Source organism: Terrapene carolina, unplaced genomic scaffold (assembly GCF_002925995.2).
Source record: "Terrapene carolina triunguis isolate 2854851 unplaced genomic scaffold, T_m_triunguis-2.0 Scaffold69, whole genome shotgun sequence".
Taxonomy (NCBI): Eukaryota; Metazoa; Chordata; order Testudines; family Emydidae; genus Terrapene; species Terrapene triunguis.
In genome coordinates this window covers 5,675,971-5,700,848 of record NW_020664420.1, presented here as the reverse complement: position 1 = coordinate 5,700,848, position 24,878 = coordinate 5,675,971, and the positions used below count along the sequence as shown (strand labels likewise).

Below are 24,878 nucleotides of genomic sequence, written 5' to 3'. Positions count from 1 at the left end.
ATACGACCAGTTGATTCAATTGCTTAATCTTTGTGGTTCAATGCCCTGTTCTTCATTTGGCGTGTCTGAACCCTGATTGTCACACAAGGCATGTGGCAAGTTGAACCATGTTAGCAGTGTGTGCAAAAGCAGAGGAAGATCTCAGAAAGATTCAGTCAGACTGGTGCAAGACCGCGATGATAACATCCTGACTCTCTTCTTGAATCTGAGGCCATAGCTGGTTCAGGCTGTCAGGGCAGGAAAGCAACAATGAACAATTCCAACTTCCATGCATGCAAGAGTGTTACTAGGGAAATAACCTGTGCAATTTCAGCTGGATAGTGGCCTCCTTCAATGGGATCCCTCAGGTTGACTTGGACTAGAGTGCACCCTTTACAAAGAGCAGGCAGAATCTAATAATGTACAGTGAGAGCATAGGAAAATGTGACCTCATAGTAACTATCCTGCAAATAACAGGTGGAATCATTGATGGACCTATTCTCCATGAACTTGTCTAGTTCTTTTTTGGACCCTGTTATATTCGTGGCCTTCACAACATCCTCTAGCAAAGAGTTCCACAGGTTGACTGTGTGTTGTGTGAAGAAATACGTTCTTTTGTTTGTTTTGAACCTGTTGCCTATTAATTTCATTTGGTGACCCCTAGTTCTTGTGTTATGAGAAGGAGTAAATAACACTTCCTTATTTACTTTCTCCATACCAGTCATGATTTTATAGACCTCTGTCATACCTGCTATCCCCTTAGTTATCTCTTTTCCAATCTGAAAAGTCCCAGTCCTCTTAATCTCTCCTCAAACGTTAGTTATTCCATACCCCTAATAATTTTTGTTGCCCTTTTATGTACCTTTTCCAATTCCAATATATCTTTTTTGATAAGGGGGGGGGACCAGATCTGCACGCAGTATTCACAATGTGGGTGTACCAGGGATTTATATAGAGGCAATATTATATTTTCTTTCTTGTTATCTATCCTTTTCCCAATGATTCCTAACATTCTGTTTGCTTTTTTGACTGCTGCTGCACATTGAGTGGATGTTTTCAGAGAACTATCCACAATGACTCCAAGATCTCTATCTTGAGTGGTAACAGCTAATTTAGACCCCATCATTTTGTATGTATAGTTGGGATTATGTTTTCCAATGCACATTACTTTGCATTTATCAACATTGAATTTCATCTGCCATTTTGTTGCCCAGTCACTCAGTTTTGTGAGATTCCTGTGTAACTCTTTGCAGTCAGCTTTGGACTTTACTATCTTGAGTAGTTTTGTATCATCTCCAAATTTTGCCACCTCACTGTTTACCCCTTTTTACAGATCATTTATGACTATGTTGAACAATACTGGTCCCAGTACAGACACCACTATTTATCTGTCTCCATTCTGAAAACTGACAATTTATTCCTATCCTTTGTTTCCTATCTTTTAACCAGTTACTGATCCATGAGAGGACCTTCCTTCTTATCCCATGACTGCTTACTTTGCTTAAGAGCCTTTGGTGAGAGACCTTGTCAAAGGCTTTCTGAAAATTTAAATATACTGTGTCCATTAGATCAACCTTGTCCACATGCTTGTTGGTCCCTCAAAGAATTCTAGTAGATTGGTGAGGCATGATTTCCCTTTACAAAAACCATGCTGACTCTTCCCCAACAAAGCATGTTCATCTATGTGTCTGATAATTCTGTTCTTTACTATAGTTTCAACCAATTTGCCTGGTACTGAAGTTAGGCTCACGGGCCTGTAATTGCCGGGATCGCCTCTGGAGACTTTTTAAAAATTGGAGTTATATTAGCTATCCTCCAGTCATCTGGTACAGAAGCTGGTTTAAATGATAGGTTATAATACTACAATATGACAGCATCTGCCTTTGCTGCCATGTCAAGTGCACCATGTTTAATGAAGGTCAGAGGGTTATACTCCATGAGACTGCCTTACAGCTATGTGAGATCAGCAACAAGGTTGCCTTCACTCTGGTGGCGTGCACTTTGAAATTCAGAGGTAGATGCTCGCCAGCCAGCCGATGACTGGTGGAAATTCACTGTGCACTCCACTTGGAGAGTCTCTTTAAGGAAATAGGCTGGCCTATTGATACACCTGATATGGCCACAAAGACCAGGGCTAAGAGTCAGAAGGGATAGTCTGTCTAGGTAGTAGAATAGAGCTCTGAAAACAACTAAAGTGTGAAGTTTTGTTTTCTCCTGGAGAAGCGAGAGGTTTTGGAAAGAAGCCCAGCATGGTGACCGACTGATTCATGTGGAATTCTGAGACTAACTTGGGAATGAACTTCGGGTGTGATCTCCAGTGCAGACATGTAAGGCTAAACACACTGACTTTAGATAAATGAAAATGCGTGTAGAGCTGGTTCAACTACGCATTAGAAACAATTCGTTTGACAAAGTCAGCCCTTTTTTTCCGTTCCAGCTTTCCCATCACAATTTTTCCAAATGTCTTCATGATTCAGAATGGCTTGATGAATAGTTTTGACAAACCTATTGACGTTATCTACTGTTTGCAAGCTACTTATAGAAAGCATACTCCATATTAGAACATGCAATTTGATTTTTGCAATGGTCATTTAAGTCACATGGTGTTTCTGTTTCCTGATTGGCTGACCTCTCCAGAGAGGCAGGCAGAATTGGAGGAATGGGGAGGGGCTACATCTAAAGCTGTGGAAGTTACTCTAGCCTTCCTGTGCATCTTTTCCATAACCAGGTTGCTTGGACTGGGCACTGTGCTCTGGGTTGGGCCCCAAGGACTAAATATTTTTTAAATGAATGCAAGTTTTGCTATTGACTTTGGTAGGAAAAGGATTTAGTCCTAACGGCTGGTGATACTGTGCTACTTCCTACAGACTGGGGGCAGAATGATCAGTGGTATTTACCACAATTCCTGCACATTTCTCTTTGTTCTGCATTTAGGGAGAACTTCAACCCTTTGTAGACATCACAAGTCTCATGAAAGCCAAGGGGTCAAGTTAGATGTCAGAGGTTCAGAGGCCTTGTGTTGGCCTTCTGTCTGGGCTCTTTATGAGATATCTCCCCAAGGACACACTAAACTGGACACACTCCCTGTAATTACCTGTGGCACTGTCCATAGCGTTTCACTTTTCCTGCCCACTGCTCTTATTTATAGACAAACAACTTAATACCTAAGGAAACTAAACAATTGTTATGGGGCAGGGCTGGTAAATTAACCCTAAAATGTTGCCCAATGTTGGAGGTAAAACTAAGAAAATCCCAGCTGACTGAAACTCTAAAAATCTATCCATCCTAGACAGATAAAGAATAAGGGAATACCAAAACAGATTTATCCATGCCTTTGGCCAAAGATTTCCATATAGAGTGTGTGTCTGGAAACAGTGACAACCCTAAGTAAAGGAATGAGTCACTTCCTTAAATTCCAGACAAGTCATATGAAGTAACAGGAACTCCTCCTATATGAGTTCAGCCTAAAGCTGTCGTCATAGGAGAAAGGGAACCAATTAGGAACCCAACAAGAATTCATGACATATAGTTTTATTGGAAAAGAATATTGGGTTTGGAAATCAGATACAATAGCTGCTCCTCCCGTTGCTCCTACGGATGAGACTAGGTATTATGCCTAACCAAGTCGCCACTATCATCATATCCTCTTTTTGTATGTGCAATACACCTTTCTACCTATTTTGGCAGGATCTTGCCTTAGTGCTGCCTTATAACCCTTCAGAGTCTGTTGGATATTTTATTCAGGATGCTCATAAGTAAGGTTTAAAAAGTATTGCTGACCGTGTCGCAAACCCATAGAATGATTGGCCACACCCTCCCTTTCCAAATAAAGGATGCCACTCTATAAAAACAAAGGCCCGGGGCATTACTGATCAGTTTTCCCAAGGGAATTTCTTCAAATTTCAAAATTGACTTTGGCCTTGTTGATGAGACCATCCCAAACTACTGCTGATGAAACAGTAATACCTCACCAGCATTTAGTCCATGTGTAACCTAGTGCATTTTACAAAGTTGTATTCATGTTGGAAACCCTCATCCTAACCCATACACATAATAACCTGCATGGGGGTTAGAGAATGTGTATCTGCCATGTTTGGGTCAGGAAGCATACCCACATTTATGCAGGCCCTAGCTGCAGTAGGTCCTGCCCCAGAAAGGTCCGTGGAATGGTCTCTCCATGGATTCGCAGGCAGAAACACATGTTAACATCTGATGCCCCCTCTGCAGACAGGGTTTTTCATCCTGAACCAAGCACTCTGGAAGTCAGAATTTAGCCCTTAGTAAACTCAGTAGGTGGAATTATGGGTAAAATACACTATAATTCAAGTAAATGAAGCTGGCTAGAGCTAGTTTTTCCTCTACGCCCAAACAGAGGGATCAAAGAGCATCATCTCTCTAGATCTTCTAGCCCTGGCACTTACATGCGCAAATTACTTTATGATAAAATATGTCACTAAAATAGGCGCTAGTGGGGACATAGCATGACCTAGAGTCAGTAGACCTGGGTTCTAGGCCCAGCTCTTCCCGTTGACCTGCTGTGTAACTTCTGCTAAGCCACTTCACCTCTCTCTGGCTGTTTCCCACCCTGGGCCCATCTTGTCTATTTAGATTGTAAGCTTGTCTTGTGTTTGTCTAATATACAGTATATGGTATAATTTATAATATATAATAAAATATAAGCCATTGTCATTTTCCCAAGTGCCACCATCAATACTTACAATTTTCATGGGCAAAATTGAATCCTCTATGAGGTACAGGATCCCAAGAACCATGTTTCAGATGGTGAAGAGCAGCAAGAGCCTGAAAATACTGGAGATGATTATTGTCCACCATCTTCTTCCATGTACATTGGTTTACACCAATTGCAAAGTGCTTTGATCCCCATAGTGATCTGATAGCATTTTGCATATGGTGGCAAATCAGACCCACTCGTCTAAGGCGAGGAAGTGGTTTTTCTTGTTCTGCCCGTTATTTCATTTCATGAGAAAAAACGTCCCATGCCTTGCGCAAACTGAAGGCTAGGTTTCTGCTGTTACAAAGATCCTCAAGCAAGAGATAAACAGTGGGGTTGTCAGCTGGATATTAACCTGCTGGGTCTGGTTCAAGAACCCCTCTTCCCACCCGCCCCATTTAGGAAACTCTGGATGCTTATTCCAAATCATCACACCATATCATTTAACAATGTTTGGCAAGTTTTATTTATTAAATATTTTCCAACAAAAGCCTGTAAGGCAACAGAAGAGTAAAGCGTAAAATACATTTGACTTAATTGGCAGCAACAGACTGCATGCGTCAGAAGAAATTAACCTCCAATAAAGCAGGACGTGCAGGAAACACAATGTACTCTTTTGATATGGTATTTCAAAGCTACCATTTCCTGGAACAGAGGCAGATACACAGGTTGGCTGAGACTGGGAAAGGCTATCAGATTTATGTGCCTGCAGTAATTCTCCAAAGCTCTCACACACACACATTTCTAGGAGTCTAACGAGAAAATTGAACATTCTGTCACTGCATCAGGTTCTGCACAATGTATTTTGTAATGATTTTCTCAGCATCTGAATCTAAGTCAGATGGAACAAAGTTGGGGTTTCCCCCTCCTCCTCTTTCTCTGCTTCAACCACACAACATCCTTGCTCCATCTGTGCTCTGAATCTCAATGCCATTAAACCTGATGATCCCAGTGACAGGAATGTCACAAAGGCATTCTCCTGGACCAATATAACCCCCACCCAAGCACTTATGGGTGGGATTTTCAAATGCACCTAAAGGAGACAGGAGCAAAGTCTCCTTGAAAGTGAGACTTTCAAAAATCCCACCCTAGGGGAATGAATACCAATGTTTGAAAACTATTGAGAGGTAGTTTAGCAGAGAAAGGATTTCATTGCATGTTATTTTTGAGGCAATGAAGGATGGGGGTAGTGGCAGCATCTGGCGGCAATAAACGAAGGAAATAAAAAAATCTTATCCTGGTTTTAAGACTCATTTCCACTATGCTGCGTATACTACACAGTCTCATTTTTCATGGTTAAAAAAATTAAGAAAATTGCAAACCAAGACAGAATATCCTGTTGTGAACGCCATAATAAAAATGAGCTCTTAGATAGCACCTTTGATACAAGGATCTCTCAACCCTTTACCAATGTTAATTGACACTCCTGCAGAGTCAGCAAGCATTACGAATGGTAAACCGAGGCAAACAGAAAGACTAGAGCTCCGTGGAAATCATTGGGAGCAGAAATGGGCCAAATCACTCACTGAGATGGCCATTTGGAAGACTGAACCTGTGTCTTGATGTATCAGTTTGTTTTCATTTGAAATAAAAATGTGTAAGAATAAAATTATAAAGATGAGAAGGCGGCAACTCAAGCAGACCCCATAACACCAAACACCTGGAGGGTGGATCCTCAACTGATATAAGTTGTCCTAGGTCCCAAGGGGAAGATGCCCAACTGGGGTAAATTGTGATAGCTCTGTTGATTTCAATGGAGTTATGACAGTTCACATCAGCAGAGGATGCGTCCGTTGTAGGCTCTGTCTGTAAGGAGGGTTCGGCACAACTGCAATCTTTGTTACCATGCCTACGTCATCATCACATGCTGATCGTTGACCAGGATTCTGGGACACCGGTAAGTGTCAATACTTCAACTTGGAAAGATTAATTACTTTAAAAGAAATATAAATAAGCAGTTTAAAGAGAGATGGTTGTGGACTAATGATAATTAACTGCTCTACATTAAGGCTGGGGCTGTTTAATGAGAATAAATAATGGGTGATGTGTCAGCTTGGAAAGCAAGTGATAAAATCCTCCTAAGCGAGCAAGCTGCCTCCTCTTCTCCCTGATGCAACCCTCATTTTTTATGCTCTCTCCATGACCTACATCTTCATACCCTTCAGTCTCTCTCCCTCCCTCCACCAAATGTCCTTTCGTGTCTCTGAGCTCATTTCTACCAGTGCTTCCTCTTCAAATGTGCTTTTTTCGCTGCCTTCTTGAAAACAGAGTGCTTTTCTTTGTGCCGCTCTGCCAGATCATCATCACTGGCTCACTTTTAATCCCTTTTCAAATTGCGTTCCTGCCATGATCACAAAATACCCACCCTCAAATGTTCTGTCTCACCTGCCTTTACCTTACCTGCCTTTACTTTGTCAGCAGTTTGGGGTTTGTTCATCATTTGTCTGCTTGAAATAGGTATAGTTTTGGTACACAAAGATCATAACAGGGAAAGGGAGAAGTGTAAGAGACATCTGAATACACAAATAACAGTACAGAAGGCTCGATTAAAAAGACATTGGGTGAAATCTTGGTCCCAGTGAAATCCGTGGCAAATCTCCCATTGTCTTCAATGGATAAGGATTTCAACCATTATATATAGCTAAGCTTTAAAAGCCAGATTGGAATCGTCCATCACATGGATGCATGTGGGGGCACACCAGAAGTCTCCTCCCTCACCCACCACAAAATGATTGCATAGGTCACCCAAAGGCCAGTCAAAACGGTGGAGCAGGGATTTCTCATCCTTTGTAGAGCAAATCACCTGTAAAGGGCCAGAAAGGCATCAGGGCCATAACACCGTGCAATGGTCCACAGACCAAGGCCAGCACAATAAAGGACAAATCCATGCTGGCCAAGTGGCTGCTACAGAATTCACCTACCTTCTGAGCACCAAACAACAAAGGGAGTTGTGTTTCCTGGGGCACAAATGGTATCAGAGTGTTGATGCGGTTCCATGCTTCCCACCACATGGGGCTTTGTGCCATTCGCACAATCGAGCCCTCAAAATTTGTAAGACTCACAATAGGTTCCAGAACAATGAACAAATGTCCTCAACACCTAATGTACCTTTCATTCCCTAAGAACCTGCCTCCATACTTGCTTGTTAGAACCCTGCCACTCCCCAGTTGCCCAATTCTGATCTCATTTTAGTAGCCCCATTGACTTTACTGGAGTAATGTGGTTTCAGAACATATTATCTGTTGTCTTCTGTCTTCTAGCAAAACTCTATATTCTTAAAATAGTAGGCTGTCTCTTACTGGCCTCAAAGGGACAACAATACTTTGTACTTCTATAGCATAAGTCATCGGAGGGTCTCAAAACATTTTTGAAATGTGAGCAGCATTATCCTTGTTTGACAAACGGGGGGAACAAAGCACAGAAAAATTAAGGGGCAGCTCTTCAATGGTTGCAACTGGTATTGAAATCAATGGAGGTTGCACAAGCTAAGGATTTGGTTCTGAATGACAGAGTAGCTCAGTAGTACAAGTGAGCCCAAAGTCCTGGGGTGTAATCCGGTCTCCATGGACGTCAATGTCAAAACTCCATGCAATCATTGTGGGGAACATTGCCTAGTGGTCAGGATTAGGCCCTATGGGAGTGTGGTAGGGGAGCCCAGGCCCTTGCACTCCACTGGGCTTGGGACCAGGGCCTTGTGTGGCCTACCAAAGGGTCTGACACAAAGGAGAACCTTAAGACTGCCCTCCTTGGGCCACTTCCTACAACTTCTCCAGTGTCCAAAGTTCACAGTCTGCAACCAGAAAATGTAGAGGGGCTCAGTTCACCGCTTGACACCTCTTCGCAGGCAGGTATGGCATGGTGGAACTCTCCCTCTTGGGGTGGCAGTTGTTTCCTCTCATGCCAGGTCAGGTCAGTTCCAAGTCTCTCTCCTTCTGGGATAGTCCATAAACAAAAAAAAGGAAATTAACACAAACAAACTGAGTCAGTATTTGAGAGGGGGAAATGCCTCCCTCTCATGGTGTATCAGAAGCAGGTCCCCCTTCCTTCTGGGAGGGACCTTCAGGCAGTTGTTGATAGGAGAGATCCTGCTTTCCCTCAGGAGCTGCAAGGTAAATGTCCTTTCTCTTCCCTGGTCTGCCCACAAATGAGCTGCTCTGTCCCCTTTTAACTCCTCCTCCAGTCTGTGAATCTCTTACAGGTGTGTGTGTGTGTGTGCGGGGGGTGGGGGGCGGTGGGGGGGCAGGGAAGGGGGGGAACAGTGGGGAAGGGCTGGCTGAGCCCAGAGCATCTCCTTAACCCTTTGTTGCCCAGTGTGGGCTTTGTATACCCTCTCACACTCCCACAGATTTCAGCAGGGCCAGCTTTCACCCTTAGTCTGTTGACTACTCTAGTCTAATGGAGGAATTTGTAGAGCACCCATCTCTGTAATAGCTAAAGATGGGTGGGAAATGGTTCCCCTCTCTGTCAAATATTTTAGAGAATTAAAAAATATTGACCATCCCAAATGGGGACAAAATCATTAATCTCAAAAAAAAATTGTGAATTAAAAAACTGGGGGGAAAAATCAGGTCAGGTCAAGCAAAATGTTTCATTTAGATTTCAACGTTTTCTTTCATTCAGTACAATTAGCTTAAATTTAAAAAAAAGTCATTTTGAACTGGAAAATTGGAATTTTTCAGATTGAAAATGTTTAAATGTTTTAGACACTTTCAAATTGGGAGATTTGTCAAAACCGACCTTGTTCCCTGTTTTGGAAATGGTTTCAGTTTTGAACTGGCATTTTTCAAGAAAAAATGCTTAATCAAAAAATTCCCATCCAACCTTAGTGTTTCTAAGCATCACTAATATATTAACACTTTCTATTACAAGCCTAAAAAATCAACCTCTAACATCTCGTGTTGTTTTGTCATACCAGTTATTCTCACAGGTCACGTAAAAAAAAGACCTAGAGGTCATTTAGTACATCACTACCAAATCTTACAGTCATGCGGATTCTCAGTTCTCCCCAAAGGCGTTGTGTAATGGGTTTTATTTTCACGCCATGGTTTCTATACACCGCTACCCCTATATAATGCGACCCGATATAACACGAATTCGGATAGAACGCGGTAAAGCAGCGCTCCGGGGGGGCGGGGCTGCACACTCCGGCGGATCAAAGCAAGTTCGATATAACATAGTTTCACCTATAACATGGTAAGATTTTTTTGGCTCCCGAGGACAGCGTTATATCGGGGTAGAGGTGTACTTCCTTGTAAATAGTAGTTCCTGGCTTAAATTTTAGCTCCGTGTTGATGTAGTCCTCAAATTGTACATATAGGGCCAAACATATATGTTTTTAACATGTAGCTGTTCTCTAAAAATGATAATTACTGCGATATCTTGGAACTCTGAAGGGTCTTGTCCTTGTTTCCACTTAGGTCAATAGGCGTCTTGCCATTGATTCAATGACAGTGGGATTGGCCCTACATTGTGTGCATGTTTGCTTGCACGCATCAAAAAAAGATAGGGTCATGAGCCTCTAGTCACGCTGCTTATAGAACTTCCATTGACTCTTGAGTGCAACTTGTGGGGTGGTGGAGGAATTGGAACCTCATTTGTGCAGATGAGTCCAGCGTCACTCTCTCCCCTTGGAAAACCCAGGGCTGGTCCACACTAACCCCCCACTTCGAACTAAGATACGCAACTTCAGCTACGTGAATAAAGTAGCTGAAGTCGAAGTACCTTAGTTCGAACTTACTGCGGGTCCAGACGTGGCAGGCAGGCTCCCCCGTCGACTCCGCGTACTCCTCTCGCAGAGCAGGAGTACCGGCGTCGACGGCGAGCACTTCCGGGATCGATCCGGGATCGATTTATCGCATCTAGACAAGACGTGATAAATCGATCCCAGAAGATCGATTGCTTACTGCCGGACATGGAGGTAAGTATAGACGTACTTCCACAGGCAGTTGCTTTGGGAGAAGGAATCTCTGTGGGGAACCCAAGTGAAACTCTCAACACATTAGCCTATCGGGGGATTGGATTTGCTCTCCATGCAAAAGGCTGTGCAGCCACCCACAAAGCTGGTGGAGCCCTGATGATCAGCAGATATGATGTGGAAACCGTGGGAGGCCCGGGACATTCATACTGGTCAACAGGTGACTTTCCACACCTCACTGGCAGTGCATCTTAATGGGATACATGCTGCTAGGAGTTCAACTTGGTCATTGGGAGCCCCGAGGACAGAAAGTGAGGCTCGAAGACCATATTATTTTTATCTCCAGAGCTCCATGGGGCAGGAATGGGAAGAGATGCATCCTCCTGTCACCACCGCTATCCTACCCACTTCTCCCCCCGATGTGAGTCCCGCTCTTCCTTCAGCAAAGGTCATGGGCCACCAGGAGAGGACTCCATGATTTCTAGAGCAAGGGATACCATGATGTGAAGGTAGCTGATCCATGTTTCCATGCGGTAGGTTTGCAGAGATTCCTGCCCATGCATTTTTCTAGGGGGCACAATCTGGGTCACTGGGTGTTGGGCCCCAGTAGTCACAGGCCTAGGTTTCCAGACACAAATTCTGAAGGCACTTTGGAAAATGAGGCCCATAACATGTGACATTTTTCTTTCTTTCTCTCTCTCTCTTTTTTTTTTTTACACTTTTAAGGACGTTCTGGAAAAAAAAGAGAACTGAAGCATGTTTTTCTCCATTACCATAAAGAGGGCTTGTGAGTGCATGGTATTGGTATCCAAAAGCTATTAAACTCCTCAGTGATGTGAAACAGATGGAAAATAAGACAAAAGAATTCACAACTCATGTTAGACTGAATTGAATTCCTTTAATTTCACACAATGAATAACATATGAATAGGATTAACTTTTTTTTTCTTTTCTTTTCTTTTCTTTTTTTCTTTTTTTTTCTTTTTTTTTTTAGTTAAGTGCTCTACACTGTGCTAACCAGACTTGGTAGCCAAAAGACTGAGCTTTGTTTTAGAAAAAAATGTTTAAAAACCAACATCTAAGATCATGAAGGAGCATGACATTAAAGCATGCCAGATGTATCTAAGCCTCAAATAACACCAAGTCCATATCCATTTTTAAATGTACAAAAATGCTTCATGAATAAAAACTGTTACAAAAAGAACATTTCAAACAATGTACAAGGTTTTTTTCTCTTGCCTCTATATTCAATAAAATACAAATACATTTTTTTGCTCTAAAATATGTTTACATACAATCAAAGTAGAACATGCAAATTACACTTTAAAAAAGGCTTTTAAAAACCACTTATGAATACAAACTAAAAATTAGCCAGCACGACTTATAGAACAATCTTGTGCCCCATTCGTTTGAATTTTTTTTTTAATTTTTTGAAATACAGTATATACATATTTAACATTTCATGTGCATTTATTATTTAAGAAATAGCTTAAAGAAAAAGAAAAAAGTAAAACAAACCAACATGGGATTGAACTGCTTTCCCCATGTTGTCCAATTGGCAGCTTTTTTATGGTTTTACGATTTTGTTCTTTTTTTTTTTCCTTTTTTAGTGTTTTATACAACCTAGAGAGGCGTCTTTAGGTTTAGGTTTCTCTTGTTTAAATGTGCTTCTAATTGTCTCAGAACTGCTGCACCTCATATTTTGGATGATGCTAGAAGGAAGAAGTATCACAAAGGCATGATCGGGGTCACCCCAATTCAGAAAAGCATCCCTTTAAGGAGGATAGTGCTTAAACACATGCTTCAGTGATTTCCTGAGTTGGGGGCTGTGAAAAGAAGAGTTCGGGAGATCCTTGTGTATAGAATAATAATCGTTATTATATATTTGTATTACCGTAGCACCTGCGACCCCTCTGTCATGGACCAGGGCCCCATTGTGCCCAGCTTAGTACAACCAATACAAACACAATGAATAGTCCAAAACACTGTTGGAAAATGGAGAATTATGGGCCATGCTGTAGAACCCTAGTATTTATTATTATTAGTGTTGCTGTTGTTTATTTCTACAGTGCCCAAAAGCATGCAAGGTGCTTCACGCAACATTTAGTATTGGAAGGGCTCAAGAAACTGCTTCCCCTCCCCGCTCCCAACTGTCCCCTTTCCTTGCTTTATATAGTCAGTCCTTGGAAATATGTTCTGAGAATTTAGGCAGTTCCTCAGTAAATCTTAATGGTGGTAGGGAGAAAAAAAATCAAAAAGCTCATTACTGGAATAATGTTGGGTAATAAACTTCAGGAGTGGGATTTTAGCCTTAAGCCCTAAAACTAAATCCTTTATGACCTGCATGTAGTACATCACCTTATAATATTATTCTGTCAGCAACTTGCCTATCATCTTTATAGACTATGCAACATGCAGAACACAAATTCTGAGTGCCACCTAGCAACATTTTCTGCCTGCTTTCATACAAATTAGCATGCTAATCATCCGCCAGCCAATACTGGCGGCGCGGTGCTGTTCTTTGGACAAACAGCCAATGCTGGATCAGAGCATCCTTGCTTCCTACCATGTTCCACTGCAAGCTCTTGCGATGAAGAAACAAATCTTCAGTCGTGCTGGTTAAAGCCCACTTGACCTAGAGAATGTGTCACTGTAAACTCTTTGGAAGCTACTGTTTGGATACCTACTGTTGATTCCTAGTTGTGCCCTTATACCGATGTGGAACCCTGCAGGGAAGAGAAGCAGGGGAGATAGTAGTGGCGGAGTGTAGGCGATCTTAAGCATTCTGCCTGTGGGCAGCAGACTGTATATTTCCTTCAGTTGTTAGCAAGAGTGTGATGGGGCAGGGTTCCGGCCACCCCCTCAGATCACTAGTTCTGCCCTCTTGGGGACATGAAGCACTGAGTTGGCTCCATAGTCTAGTGCTCAGGGAGAACTAGCTCTGCATTATGCCTGGATGCTGTGTGGGAGGTGTCTATGTGTATGGGGGGCAGCTCCCCAGCGCACCTCTGTAGGGACAGCCAAACTTCAGGACACAAATTCAGCCGTTGGAGATACATGGACAGCTCTGATGATCTTCAATGGGATCCATATGTGGCATCCAAGGATGAAATTTGGCCCTTTGAGACCTTTTCTCCACTTGCTAAGCATGCAACCCTTTGTTATGCTAATGGGGAAACAGAACACTTGAGTATGAATCTAGGATCCGTCAATGCTGGGATTAGTTTCCATTTACAGTCTACCTGGAAAACAAGAATACACTTTTCTTGTGCACTTAAAGAGACACTGTCAACGTCTGAGGCCAAAGGGAGAGAAAAAAATAATTCCTTTAAAAATTAAGTACCAATACAGTTGCTTATGGGGGGGGATTTAAACATTTCTCTGCAGTACCAAGACTTCAACCAGAACACTGCGCTAGTTCATGAGGACCAGAAAGCAAAACTGATGGTAACAGAATGAGAAACTGACCAGGCTACTCCTAAACTGTGTGAATTGCAAAGGAAATAATAATAATAATAAAAAAAAAAACCACAAAAAAACCCACAAAAAGCAAATTGGTAGAATAAATGGTGCAAAAACAAATTAGGAACAGAATCCTATGGTCCCTCTCACTGGTTTTAATGAGACTTTTATCTGAGTTAAGACCACAAAATTTGTCCCTAGATTTTTTTAACAATGCATTCAGTTTGAATAACCTAAGGTGCTATAACAGAAGTAAGAAAAAAATCAATCTTTAAAAAGAATGAGCTTTATGTTTACCGTGTCCCTTTAACACCATAGTCTTGATATGATTCTGTACATAAAGAACAGAAAAGAAACACTTTCTTTTTTTGAGAACTAATATCTTTATTTATTTATTTAGTGTCATGCTATTTGAAATTTCCTTGGCAATAAGCCACATCAAAGATTTCTCAAACTAGGGAATCGTTTAATAATTCCACTTTCCACTCCCTAGCTGGAATTTCCCTCACTTCCTCGATTAACATTAATCTTGCCATGCCAGGTGTTCAGAATCTTGGAGGAATTAAAAATAAAATAAAATAAAATAAAGTTGAAAGTTCCTGTTTTAAAATTTCAACAACTGACTTTTAAAAAGTTTTATGACTGCAACGGAATAGCTTTCATCCTCAGTCTTAGTTTTGCTTAATGTTTTTAACTGGGCTGTGGACATTGAGATCAGATATTTTATCCAAACTAAAATCAATGGCTAAATTACAACTCGAAGGAGAAATTTACAATTTAAACTGACCATTTAAAGAGACGATTTGTCACACACAGTTTGCATCCATGCAGACTGATAGCTTTGTAATTACATTATGTACAAAAAAACTTTTTAGTTTATTAAGGCAACCACAACTTGGAGAACTTGTCCAAAGTGGCATTAATACAATTGCAGTGGTGCTACCCTTTGAACATTATTTTTATTTTTCAGATAAGAACACTTATTCCTTTTTTGTCTTACGAAGTAATTGCCAAGAAATAACCTACTTCTTCATATGGTTTTATTTTTTGTAATTTTTAAACAACCTACTTTAGCTATTTTCTTTTTAAACAACATACCAAGGCATTGCTACACAGTTTTGATCCAATCCCGCAAACATTCTGCACCTGGGATTCCTGCTGATTTTAATGGGAGTTCCTGGAGATGAGAATGAGCAGGATTGGGCCCTCCTCCGCCCCATCATTTTTGGTGATTTTATCCATATTGTACAATATTGTCTATTCCCTGGAAGTTTCTTGCTGTTCTTTACTGCTATATACTGAGCATGAAAACAACTTGGTGACTGGTGACCCCTTTGTTAACATGCCACTGGGAATTACAAGTTGCTTAACAGAAAGGTGCTACCATTACTGAATATCCATGTACACCTTATTTTAAAACATGATGCTATTCCATCATTCCTCAGGATAGCACTCGGAATGAGCGTGTGTGTGCATGTAAGGCTGTATTTGTGTATTGCCTATATTGCAGCTAGTCCTTGTAAGTAGGCAAATAACTGAGAAAAAAAAGTATAGCTAGAGTAAGGATTCAGGCCCTTTGGGATTATGATGTCCCCAAAGCCCAGCAGGTTTATAAAACTGAAAAAATTAAATGAATTCAAACAGATCATAACAGAGATCACAGTTGAGGAATTTACATTATTATTTTTTTTACAGTGAGTTCTACTCTGGTATAGCTATTCGTAGTTGTGCCTGACCCACCAAATAAAATCAAAGTCGAGTATGCGGCTCTAATGATGTTCAGTTGAGTACTGAGAAGACAGCCTTCCGCTTGCAAGATATGAGAACAGCAATGCTGAGATGCTGATTTGTTTTGGACACTCTGCAAAGTGGATGGTCTCATTAACTTTGAAATTCCCCCACCCACACTCTGCTCCTTTCCCCCTTTTCCTACGGGCTAGTGCCAAAGATGACAATGATGATGATGATTATTATTGGTCCATCCTATCTGAACGGTTATGGCTGCCATGCTACTGAGAAGGAGAGTGACTCTGATGCTGCTTCAGGGGTCAAGCAGAACCTACACCCCTTACACACGTCAGTGTGTCGGTCATGAAGTGCTCAGCACCCAATACTGGCGGTCCATTGGATGTGTCTGTACTAGGGAAGAATTTCACTTTCACTTCCTCTTGCTTTCCGGTGCCTTTTCACTTTCACTTCCTCCTCCTCCTCCTGATGCTGCTGCAGATGCGGTTTGTTTTTCCTCTTTCCAACTCGTGGTGTCCGGGAAAGGGGTGGGGGTGGAGGAGGAGGCGGCGGGGGTGGAGGGGGAAGCGGTGGTGTCTCTCGAGCCATGTTTATTACAGCCTCAATGGTGGCCATGACTGTATCTTGACTGGCTGCTTGCTCCAGTATTAAAGGGTTCAATGTGGGTCTCTGACCTCGTTTGCTGGGAAGGTCAACGCATTTTTCCAGAACTGGCATTTGGTCTCTGGAGTCTTCGTCAAATGAGAAAGGTTGCTTCCGGGGACGCCCTCTCCTCTTCTTTACGAAGTTATTGCCTGTCTTTGATTGTCTCTGCAGCCGCTTGGCTTTCAGGATTTTGTTCACGTGATCCAAGTTCTTTTTGGTGGACAGGATCTTGGTGTAGTTGCACATCTTGCGCACCTCACACTGGATTGCTTCGATTTCCCGACGCTTGAATCTCTTTTTCAGTGGTGAGCTGGCTGCAGGGAGAAAGGGAGAGAAACATCCATTGTTAACACAAAAATGAATGAAAACTGTCTCGCTCCTCCCACCGTTAGAAAGGTGAAAAGCTGGTGTTTTTGAACATGTTTAATAGGGCAGAATGAAATGATTAATAGTAATGGATGGTGATAAATAATGACAGAAAGATGGAAACCAGCATAGAAAAAGCAATTAAAAAAAAGAAGACGACAAGATTATTTCTTATAGTGGCTGAATCAGCCATAGAAGAACAATTGTTATAATCTTTATTGCCAGTTTAGATAAAAGCCTTTAGGACCCCAACTACACAACAATCCTCAAAGATCTATCCATCTTCGTGTCCTCTCTGGAGCAACCTGTAGTTGCCAACCTGCTTTTCATTCCTTTTGCCTAATGACCTGTGAAACTCCAAAGCAATAAAGACTTCACTACAACATGTTTTACAATGGGCTTGATTTAACCCCACTGCTGTATGGGACTGCCACGAAGGGGCCTGCTCTCTGTCCCTGCTCCGATGCCTTCCCATGGTGTTGGAGGACATGGTAGTGAAGAGATGCCACACTGATTTAATGTACTAGCTATCAACCTTGGTAGGACTGGTCACCAATCTGGCATACATCACAATATCTGCACACTTGATGGCTTCACCCTGCCCTTTAATGGTCACTGCAGTATCCATTGCAGTTGAGAAGTGACAGGAATCAGTTGTAATGACTATAAAGGAGACTCGTTATTGAAGCCAGTGAACATAGACTCTGTGGTTCTCTTTAGCTCCCAGACTCACTAGCGTATTTGTGCTCCTTAATATCACCACCCTAAGCACTGACCTGAACTAATCAGTCATAAAATTGATAGCTGTCTACACTACAGTCACACTGGAAAAGTCAGAGTCAACAACAGTTGCCACATTGCAGTATCAGAGATACTACAGTAAACGCCTACACTTAGAGAGAATATAACTAATCTCTCAGATACCAGAGCAGTAAGGGTGAGTAAATACTGTCTCTTTAATGCAAATCACTGTAGATTTTTTGTAAGTTACATTCTGTAATATCTGGTGGATGGGAGAAACTCAAAAACCATTCATAAGTAAGTACAATCAAAGAAGCATCCAAAACATCTCATTAAAACACCTTTTCTCAAAATGCTTCAGCACTAGTTTTCTGGGCAGAAAAAGGAAGCGAATGTGCATATGCAAAATTTATTCATTGCAAAAAAAACCCCTAAAACTTACCAGAATTTCTAATATTCGTACTCAGGTGCAAGACTGTCATTCAGTTCCCCTACTATACTTATTTTTCTAGGACAAATTGAGATCCTATATTGAAAGGAATGATGATCCAGTGGTTAGGATTCTAGATTAGCATTCCAGAGACATGGGCACAAGTCTCTCCTGTGCCAAATACCTTGGACAAGTCACTTTGGGCCAAATTTCTAAAGGTTTTAGACAACTGAAGCTGCAGATAGGTGCCTACTAGGATTTTCACAAGCAACTAGGTATCTAACTCCCATTAAAATCAATGAATGCCTAGGTGCTTTTAAAATCCCACTAGGCCCATATCTAATAAAATTGGGGTAAAAGAACTTCCCCACCTAACCTGGGTGTTGTGAAGATATATACATTTAAAAGATTGAGAGGTGCCCAAAGATTACAGGAAATGGGGGCCATGTAAGTACCTATGATGAAAGATATTGTTTTAATATTGAATTTCCATTGGGTTGCACAGAATTTTGCCCTTACCAAATTAAGCATTTAAAAAAAAAATGGCACTAATAATGCTAATTTCAAAATCAGGGAAATGTGGCTTGTATACTTAAAAATATAGCAATAATAGTGACAACAATCTTAGGGTTAAATTCTGTGTTCACTTGAATGGGATTCTTGGCATCAGTAGGATTGCATGGGTCACATATAACACCAGAATGTATGTAGTGACACTTTCTGTTTTTTAAAGGTCCGTGCAAACATGAACCGATTAGTCCAAATGACATCTTGGTGAACTAAGTAAGTATTATTAACTCAGTCTTGCACATGGGGAAGTTGAGACCCACAGAGTCTGGTTCTGATCTCTCTTACACTGGTTTTATGGTGACTTATCTCCATTGACTGCAAAGTTGTTAGCGCCTGATCCAAGGTTTATTGTAGTTAATGAAAACATTCCCATTGACTTCCACGGACTTTGGATCAAGCCCTTACTCTTAATTCAGACCACTGTAGCTTAGATCAGAATCTAAGACTGTAGTTAAGTCACTTGCCCAAGATCACACAGTGAGTCATTGTCCAAGCTGGGAACAGAACTCAGCAGTTCCTGACTCCCAGTCATTTGCTTAGGATGCTAGACCTTCTTAAATTGTTGAATTGTTCTTCACTAGATGGGGGCTTCGGTTCACAGTTCATAACTTGCTCACAGGTTATGGGGAAGTGACTATCCCTTTGTGAATGAAACAGAATGTATTGATTAAACTACTGAAATAATGTGGATTTCCTTTTATTCCTAACCTATCTCTTCTGCACTAACAGAAAAGAAACAAGAAAATTCAGGATTTCGCAGTAAAGAATAAAATATATCCCACTAAATTAACCTCGGTCCATGTCTACTTGCAAACTTAATTTACACCTGACTGTCAAGCAGTTGCTTGGGTTTCAAATCCTGGAAGTTTCAAAAGCAGCCAAGATTTATAGAAAGGTTCACTTGGGGGTTATCACTCCCTTCGTGGATAACAGCCCAATCCTTCTAGCAGTAGTTTAAAATAAAGTTCTATTTTAACATTTTCTGTAGATAACCAAGAACAGTCAAGTGGCAGAAAACACTATTTGCTTGCTCTGGGATACACCAATTTCAGAGTAGAAAACTCATTCATTGTCTTTCCCCTTTGGAGAACATAAATTATTGGCTCATATAGCACCAGGTTGCTTGGATTCCACAAAGAGCTTGCATAAACAAACCCAAGTTACAATGCAAGAGGTAGGAGTGAGTCATAAACAAAACACAGACATATGCTCTCATATAAATAAAGACCTGGATGGCCAACTTCCCAAAGTCTGGTTTTCATTAATTACAAAACAAAATATATTTTCCATATGTAGCCCACTCTTCCCCCCCCCCCCCAAAAAAAAAAAATCACTGACAGTTTGTGACTCACAGAGGACAAAGAAAAGAGGAATGCAGTCATTTTGGTAACAAATACAGAAAGGCTGGAAATGAAATATCCAAACTACTAGGGAAAATCCAATTAGTTGCACCAAATTCCCTGCAAGTATTTTGGTCCCCCCTAAAAAGTGTAGATTAAGTGTTCTCAGGTTGAGTGCTGGTAAGAGACTGTTTATTTCCTAGCCTGATCACATGGTCTAGGACATGGTCACATCCCTGTCACATGGCAAGAGTCAATGTCAACTGACTCCAGTGACTATTGTTACATCTTCCAGTATTGCCAACCCCAAGCATTTAAAACTCATGAGATTGGCTTTAAAATCTTTAAAAAAATAAATAAATTTGGGGTTCTTTTTATTTGCTTTTTTAAAAAAAGAGTTGTTTTCTGGATGCACTCAGGTCACATTTTCAAGCATTTCTCTGCAACCATGAGGGTAGAAACTTAAACTTAAAAAAGAAAAGAAAAAGCTGAGATTCTCATGTAAGCAAGTAACCACAAAAGGTGTGGATTTTAAAAATACACCAGATATTGCGAAATTTGAGACAAAATTGCAAAGAGTTGGCCACACTCTCTTCCCTTCCTTTTCATAGACTCATAGACATTAAGGTCAGAAAGGAACATCGTGATCATCCAAGTCTGACCTGCACACTGCACGCCACAGAACCTCACCCACTCCTGAAATAGACCCCCAACCTCTGGCTGAGTTACTGAAGTCCTCAAATCATGGTTTAACTTCATGTTACAGAGAATTCACCATTTACCCTAGTTTAAACCTGCAAGTGACCCATGCCCCATGCTGCATAGGAAGGTGAAAAAACCCCAGGGTCTCAGCCAATCTGACCTGGGGAGAAATTCCTTCCTGATCCCAAATATGGCAATCAGTTAGACGCTGAGCATGTGGGCAAGACCCACCAGGCAGATACCTGGGAAAGAATTCTCTGTACCAACTCAGAGCCCTCCCCATCTCGTATCCCGTCTCCAGCAGTTGGGAATTTTTGCTACTGGCAGTCACCGATGGGCCACAGGACATCGTAGGCAGTCCTATCGTGCCTTCCCCTCCATAAACTTTGCAAGCTCAGTCTTGAAACCAGTTAGGTTTTTTTGCCCCCACTGCTCCCCTTGGAAGGCTGTTCCAGAACGTTACTCCTCTGATGGTTAGAAACCTTTGTCTAATTTTGAACCTAAACTTGTTGATAGACAGTTTATAGCCATATGTTCTTGTGTCCACATTGGTGTGTAACTTAAATAACTCCTCTCCCTCCCTAGTATTTATCCCTCTGATGTATTTATAGAGAGCAGTCATACCTCCCCATAGCCTTCTTTTGGTTAGGCTAAACAAGCCAACCTCTTTGAGTCTCCTCTCATAAAATAGGTTTTCCATTCCTTGGATCATCCCAGTAGCCCTTCTCTGCACCTCTTCCAGTTTGAATTCCTCCCCCCCGACCCCAAATCAATTGAAAATAAAACAGCAACCAAAGCTCTCTGAGGATTAAAATGCTTATCAGCTATCTGCCAATAACTGCTGTTGCTGCACCTCAGTGACTTTCTGATCATCCCACACTTATTTTTCTCAAAACAGTTGTTTTTGAAGTGGGCCGTTCTGCCACTGAGGTGGATTTTTCCCCCTTTAATGAGTGGGTGGACATGGGATATGGTTATTAACTCTTAGCAGCAGCATTCTGGATATCCTCTAGAAGCAGAGATCTGGTGTCTTCCTTGGGTTTGTTTAGATACCTTCTCTTCTTCCTCATGTATAACTAATTCCTGGGCGGTTTGACCTTGGAATTGACTGTTAAGTTGGCAAGTTGCCAGCTACTTTCTGTTGGATTCTACTGTTTCTCTCACTTCCAAGTGTTAGGATGCCTGTTAGAGTACTGGACTCTTTTACTGTTTCCGGGCTATCCTCAGGAAGCCAGTCAGATGTTGACATGAATGTTTTTGCCCTTCTACTCTTGAAGGTTCTGAGCTGGTATTCCTAATAATACACTTTGTGCAGGAGGTCAGACTAGATGAGCATGATGGTGCCTTCTGACCGTAAAGTTTATTAGTCTATGAGGTGTGTTGTGATATTTTATCAATTATAAGTATGCATCTCTTGAATATACCAGGCCTATGAGGTAAATAGGGTGGGTCTTTAACAAAACTTTTAAAAGCTTTAAAAAAGTTCAGCGCATAGGATGGTTAGCTTGTATTGAATCTGTACTGGTTCACCTAGCTGTAGTCTATATTCACTATGAGTCAGACTGTTGGGGAGCGTCAGGACCATTTGATTGCACATAGGATTTAATGAGGTGTGCTTGTGCTGATATAACAAAGAGAATTGTCAAAGGAAGCCACTTATGAACTGAGGACCATTTTGTGTTATTAAGTCATCTTGAAGCTCTTAGTGAGCAAACTGCCATGTACTATGTACTCTTATACTCCTACTTGACATTTTGTACCGTGGTTAAGCGTAATAAGAGTTAATCTTTATATTTATGATTATAATTTGTTATTTGTATTACTGTAGTGCCTAGGAGGCCCACTCAAGGTCCAGAACCTCAAAGTGCCAGGTGCTGTACAAACAGAGAACAAAACAACAGTCCCTGCCTCAAAGAGCTGACAATCTATGTAAGAACGTACCTTTGCGATTTGATTCACCCAGATCAGCACCCAGTCCCAGGGTAGTTAGAATACTAATTTGGATTCAGTAGTTCTTTTGCATCCTTTTTCCTATATTTACTTTATCCTTCACCTTTAGGTCTCTTGTAACGACAGAAATGTTCTCTTCTAGTACCACAAAAGGGATGAGGCAATAGCACTACTCCAACTGAGTGCTGGCCTTTGGAGCAGGCGGGACCATCCAAAGGGATGGTGCAGCAGGACCATTGCCTATGCAGGGAGCAAGGGGAAAGATTGTGCTGCTTGAGGCACTGGTAGTATGGCTCTGCACTGCCCCTAATGAGGGCTTGTGTCTATTTGAACAATCTGGCTAGAGACTAGAGACTACAGCTAGGTGAACCAGAACAGATTCAATACAAGCCAACCTCAACCACCCATCCTATGTGCTGAACCTTTGTAAAGCCTTTAAAAGTTTTGTTAAAGACACAACCTATTTACCTCATATCATGGTCCATCCTACTAGCCTTATGACTCTTCCAACCAGCCCCGCCAGCCTCCCTATATACCTTCCTCTTTCCTGGATTGTTCTGCAAGGTCCACTCTGGGCAACCATGCCACTACTTCTCAAAGGCCATGCAACGTCAGACGGGCCTACATAATGCAACCCAGAATGCAGGGAGTTTGATTACAGCACCAGTGAGGCTGCTGGTAGGAGCAGGATGTCTTCTGACCTTCCCACGAAAGGAGCTTCCCAAATACTTGGAGGCAAGAAATGAAAGAGAACAAATACTGAACTTCCCACACTGTGAAGAGGAGCTGTGGGAGAGGAACAGAAGGATGGGCTTAGGCATCAATCTCAAAGATGAGATGTTAGGTGCACCTTCCCTCCACTCCACTCAGAGGAGCTGCTAGACAGGAGAAAGACCTTTTGCTTCAAAGATAATGAAGAGCCACAGGGAAAGGGCCAGAGCCCATTGAGGGTTCCATTATAGCGAAGGCCTCACAAGTTATGGATATTAATTCAGATAAGGACCTTCAGTTCTGGACGTCTATCTGACACCAACTGTGTGAGGTTTTCCCATGGTTAACAGAGACTAGCGCTTCACAAATGCTACTGTGCCCTGTACAAGTACCTATAAAGTCTCAGACCAATGTCACACCCGTCTCAATGGGTCCTCTTTCCAACTGAGCCCTTACATACCTACTCCATTATTATCCCACCCTCCAGATACAAACAAACCTGCCTCCCCCTAAGTGAGTCACCATAATTAAAAACAACAACAACAAAATCAATTGAATCCTTAAAAAGACATTTTTATGACTTGCAAGAAAACGAGAAACTATTTGGAAAGGGCTGGAGTTTATTTCTCTTCTCTCTTCATCTGCACAGCTGCAATGTCGCTCTGTCTTGCAATTAGAGACAAATTGAAATGGCTACGGGACATGCGAGGAAGCCACAGAGTATTGATATGACACAGGAAATAGCTTCTGAGGCAAAGGGGAGAAGCTTTGCTTAAGCGAGACATTTCCAGTGCTGGTTTAAAGCTGTCTGAATCACTGTGTGACATGAAGAGGTGAGCACAGGTTCATCATACTGTTGGGAAGTTCACCAATACCTCCCTAACTTTATTATGGACAGCTTTGGTCTGTCTGTAGCACTAAAGATCATTCTTAATGATTGTCATTAGAGATCCCTTTGGAGTTGCCGGAGGCCATTTACAACAGCATAGTACAGAGAACAGTGTTTGCTCAACAGCTGGGCTCAGTTTGTAGACTTGGTTTGAATCAAGAAGTTTTCAAAGAGCTCCCCATTAATTACAGGAAACCCACAGTACTGTCCTGTTTTCCCATTAACACAGTTTCTTTTGGTTTTCACTAAATTATTTCAACATCTGGGCTACAGATAAACCAACAATTTAATTAGACTTCTGACAATGGAAAGAGTGAACTATGCGGACAAGCGTACACTTTCATCTTGCAACTGATCATAAAATATTTGTGTGCTTTCATTCTCCTGCATTAAAAAAAAAAAAATCTGCCCTTAGCTCAGCTCTTTAATACTTTCCTGTATATAAACAGAGACTCCTGAATATTTGATACAAAAAGGTTATCTTTACAGAAACCACTTTATGCATGGAGCCCTTGTTTTCATTATTTATCCAAGACGAAGGGATTCGTTTAGAAGCAAAGTACTTTTGCACTTTAATGGTGCTTTACATTGGTCAATTAAATAACCAATTCTTGCAAAACTCTGCAACAATGGTAACTCTTTTGCAAATGGGAAAATTGAGGCATATCAAGGTTAAGAAACTCTTGAGGTTTAGGGAGATCT

General features: G+C 41.5%; 1 protein-coding gene across 1 annotated transcript in view; it reads right to left on the bottom strand.

Moving 5' to 3' along the window:
* Positions 1-14,141: 14,141 nt before the first annotated feature.
* The window catches only part of SETBP1 (SET binding protein 1), a 324,990-nt gene continuing 314,253 nt past the window's right edge, over positions 14,142-24,878 (bottom strand). The window contains exon 5 of the mRNA XM_026649298.2: positions 14,142-16,791. Coding sequence (XP_026505083.1) covers positions 16,226-16,791 — 566 coding nt within the window. The 3' untranslated portion in view covers positions 14,142-16,225. The remainder of the gene's footprint in view (positions 16,792-24,878) is intronic.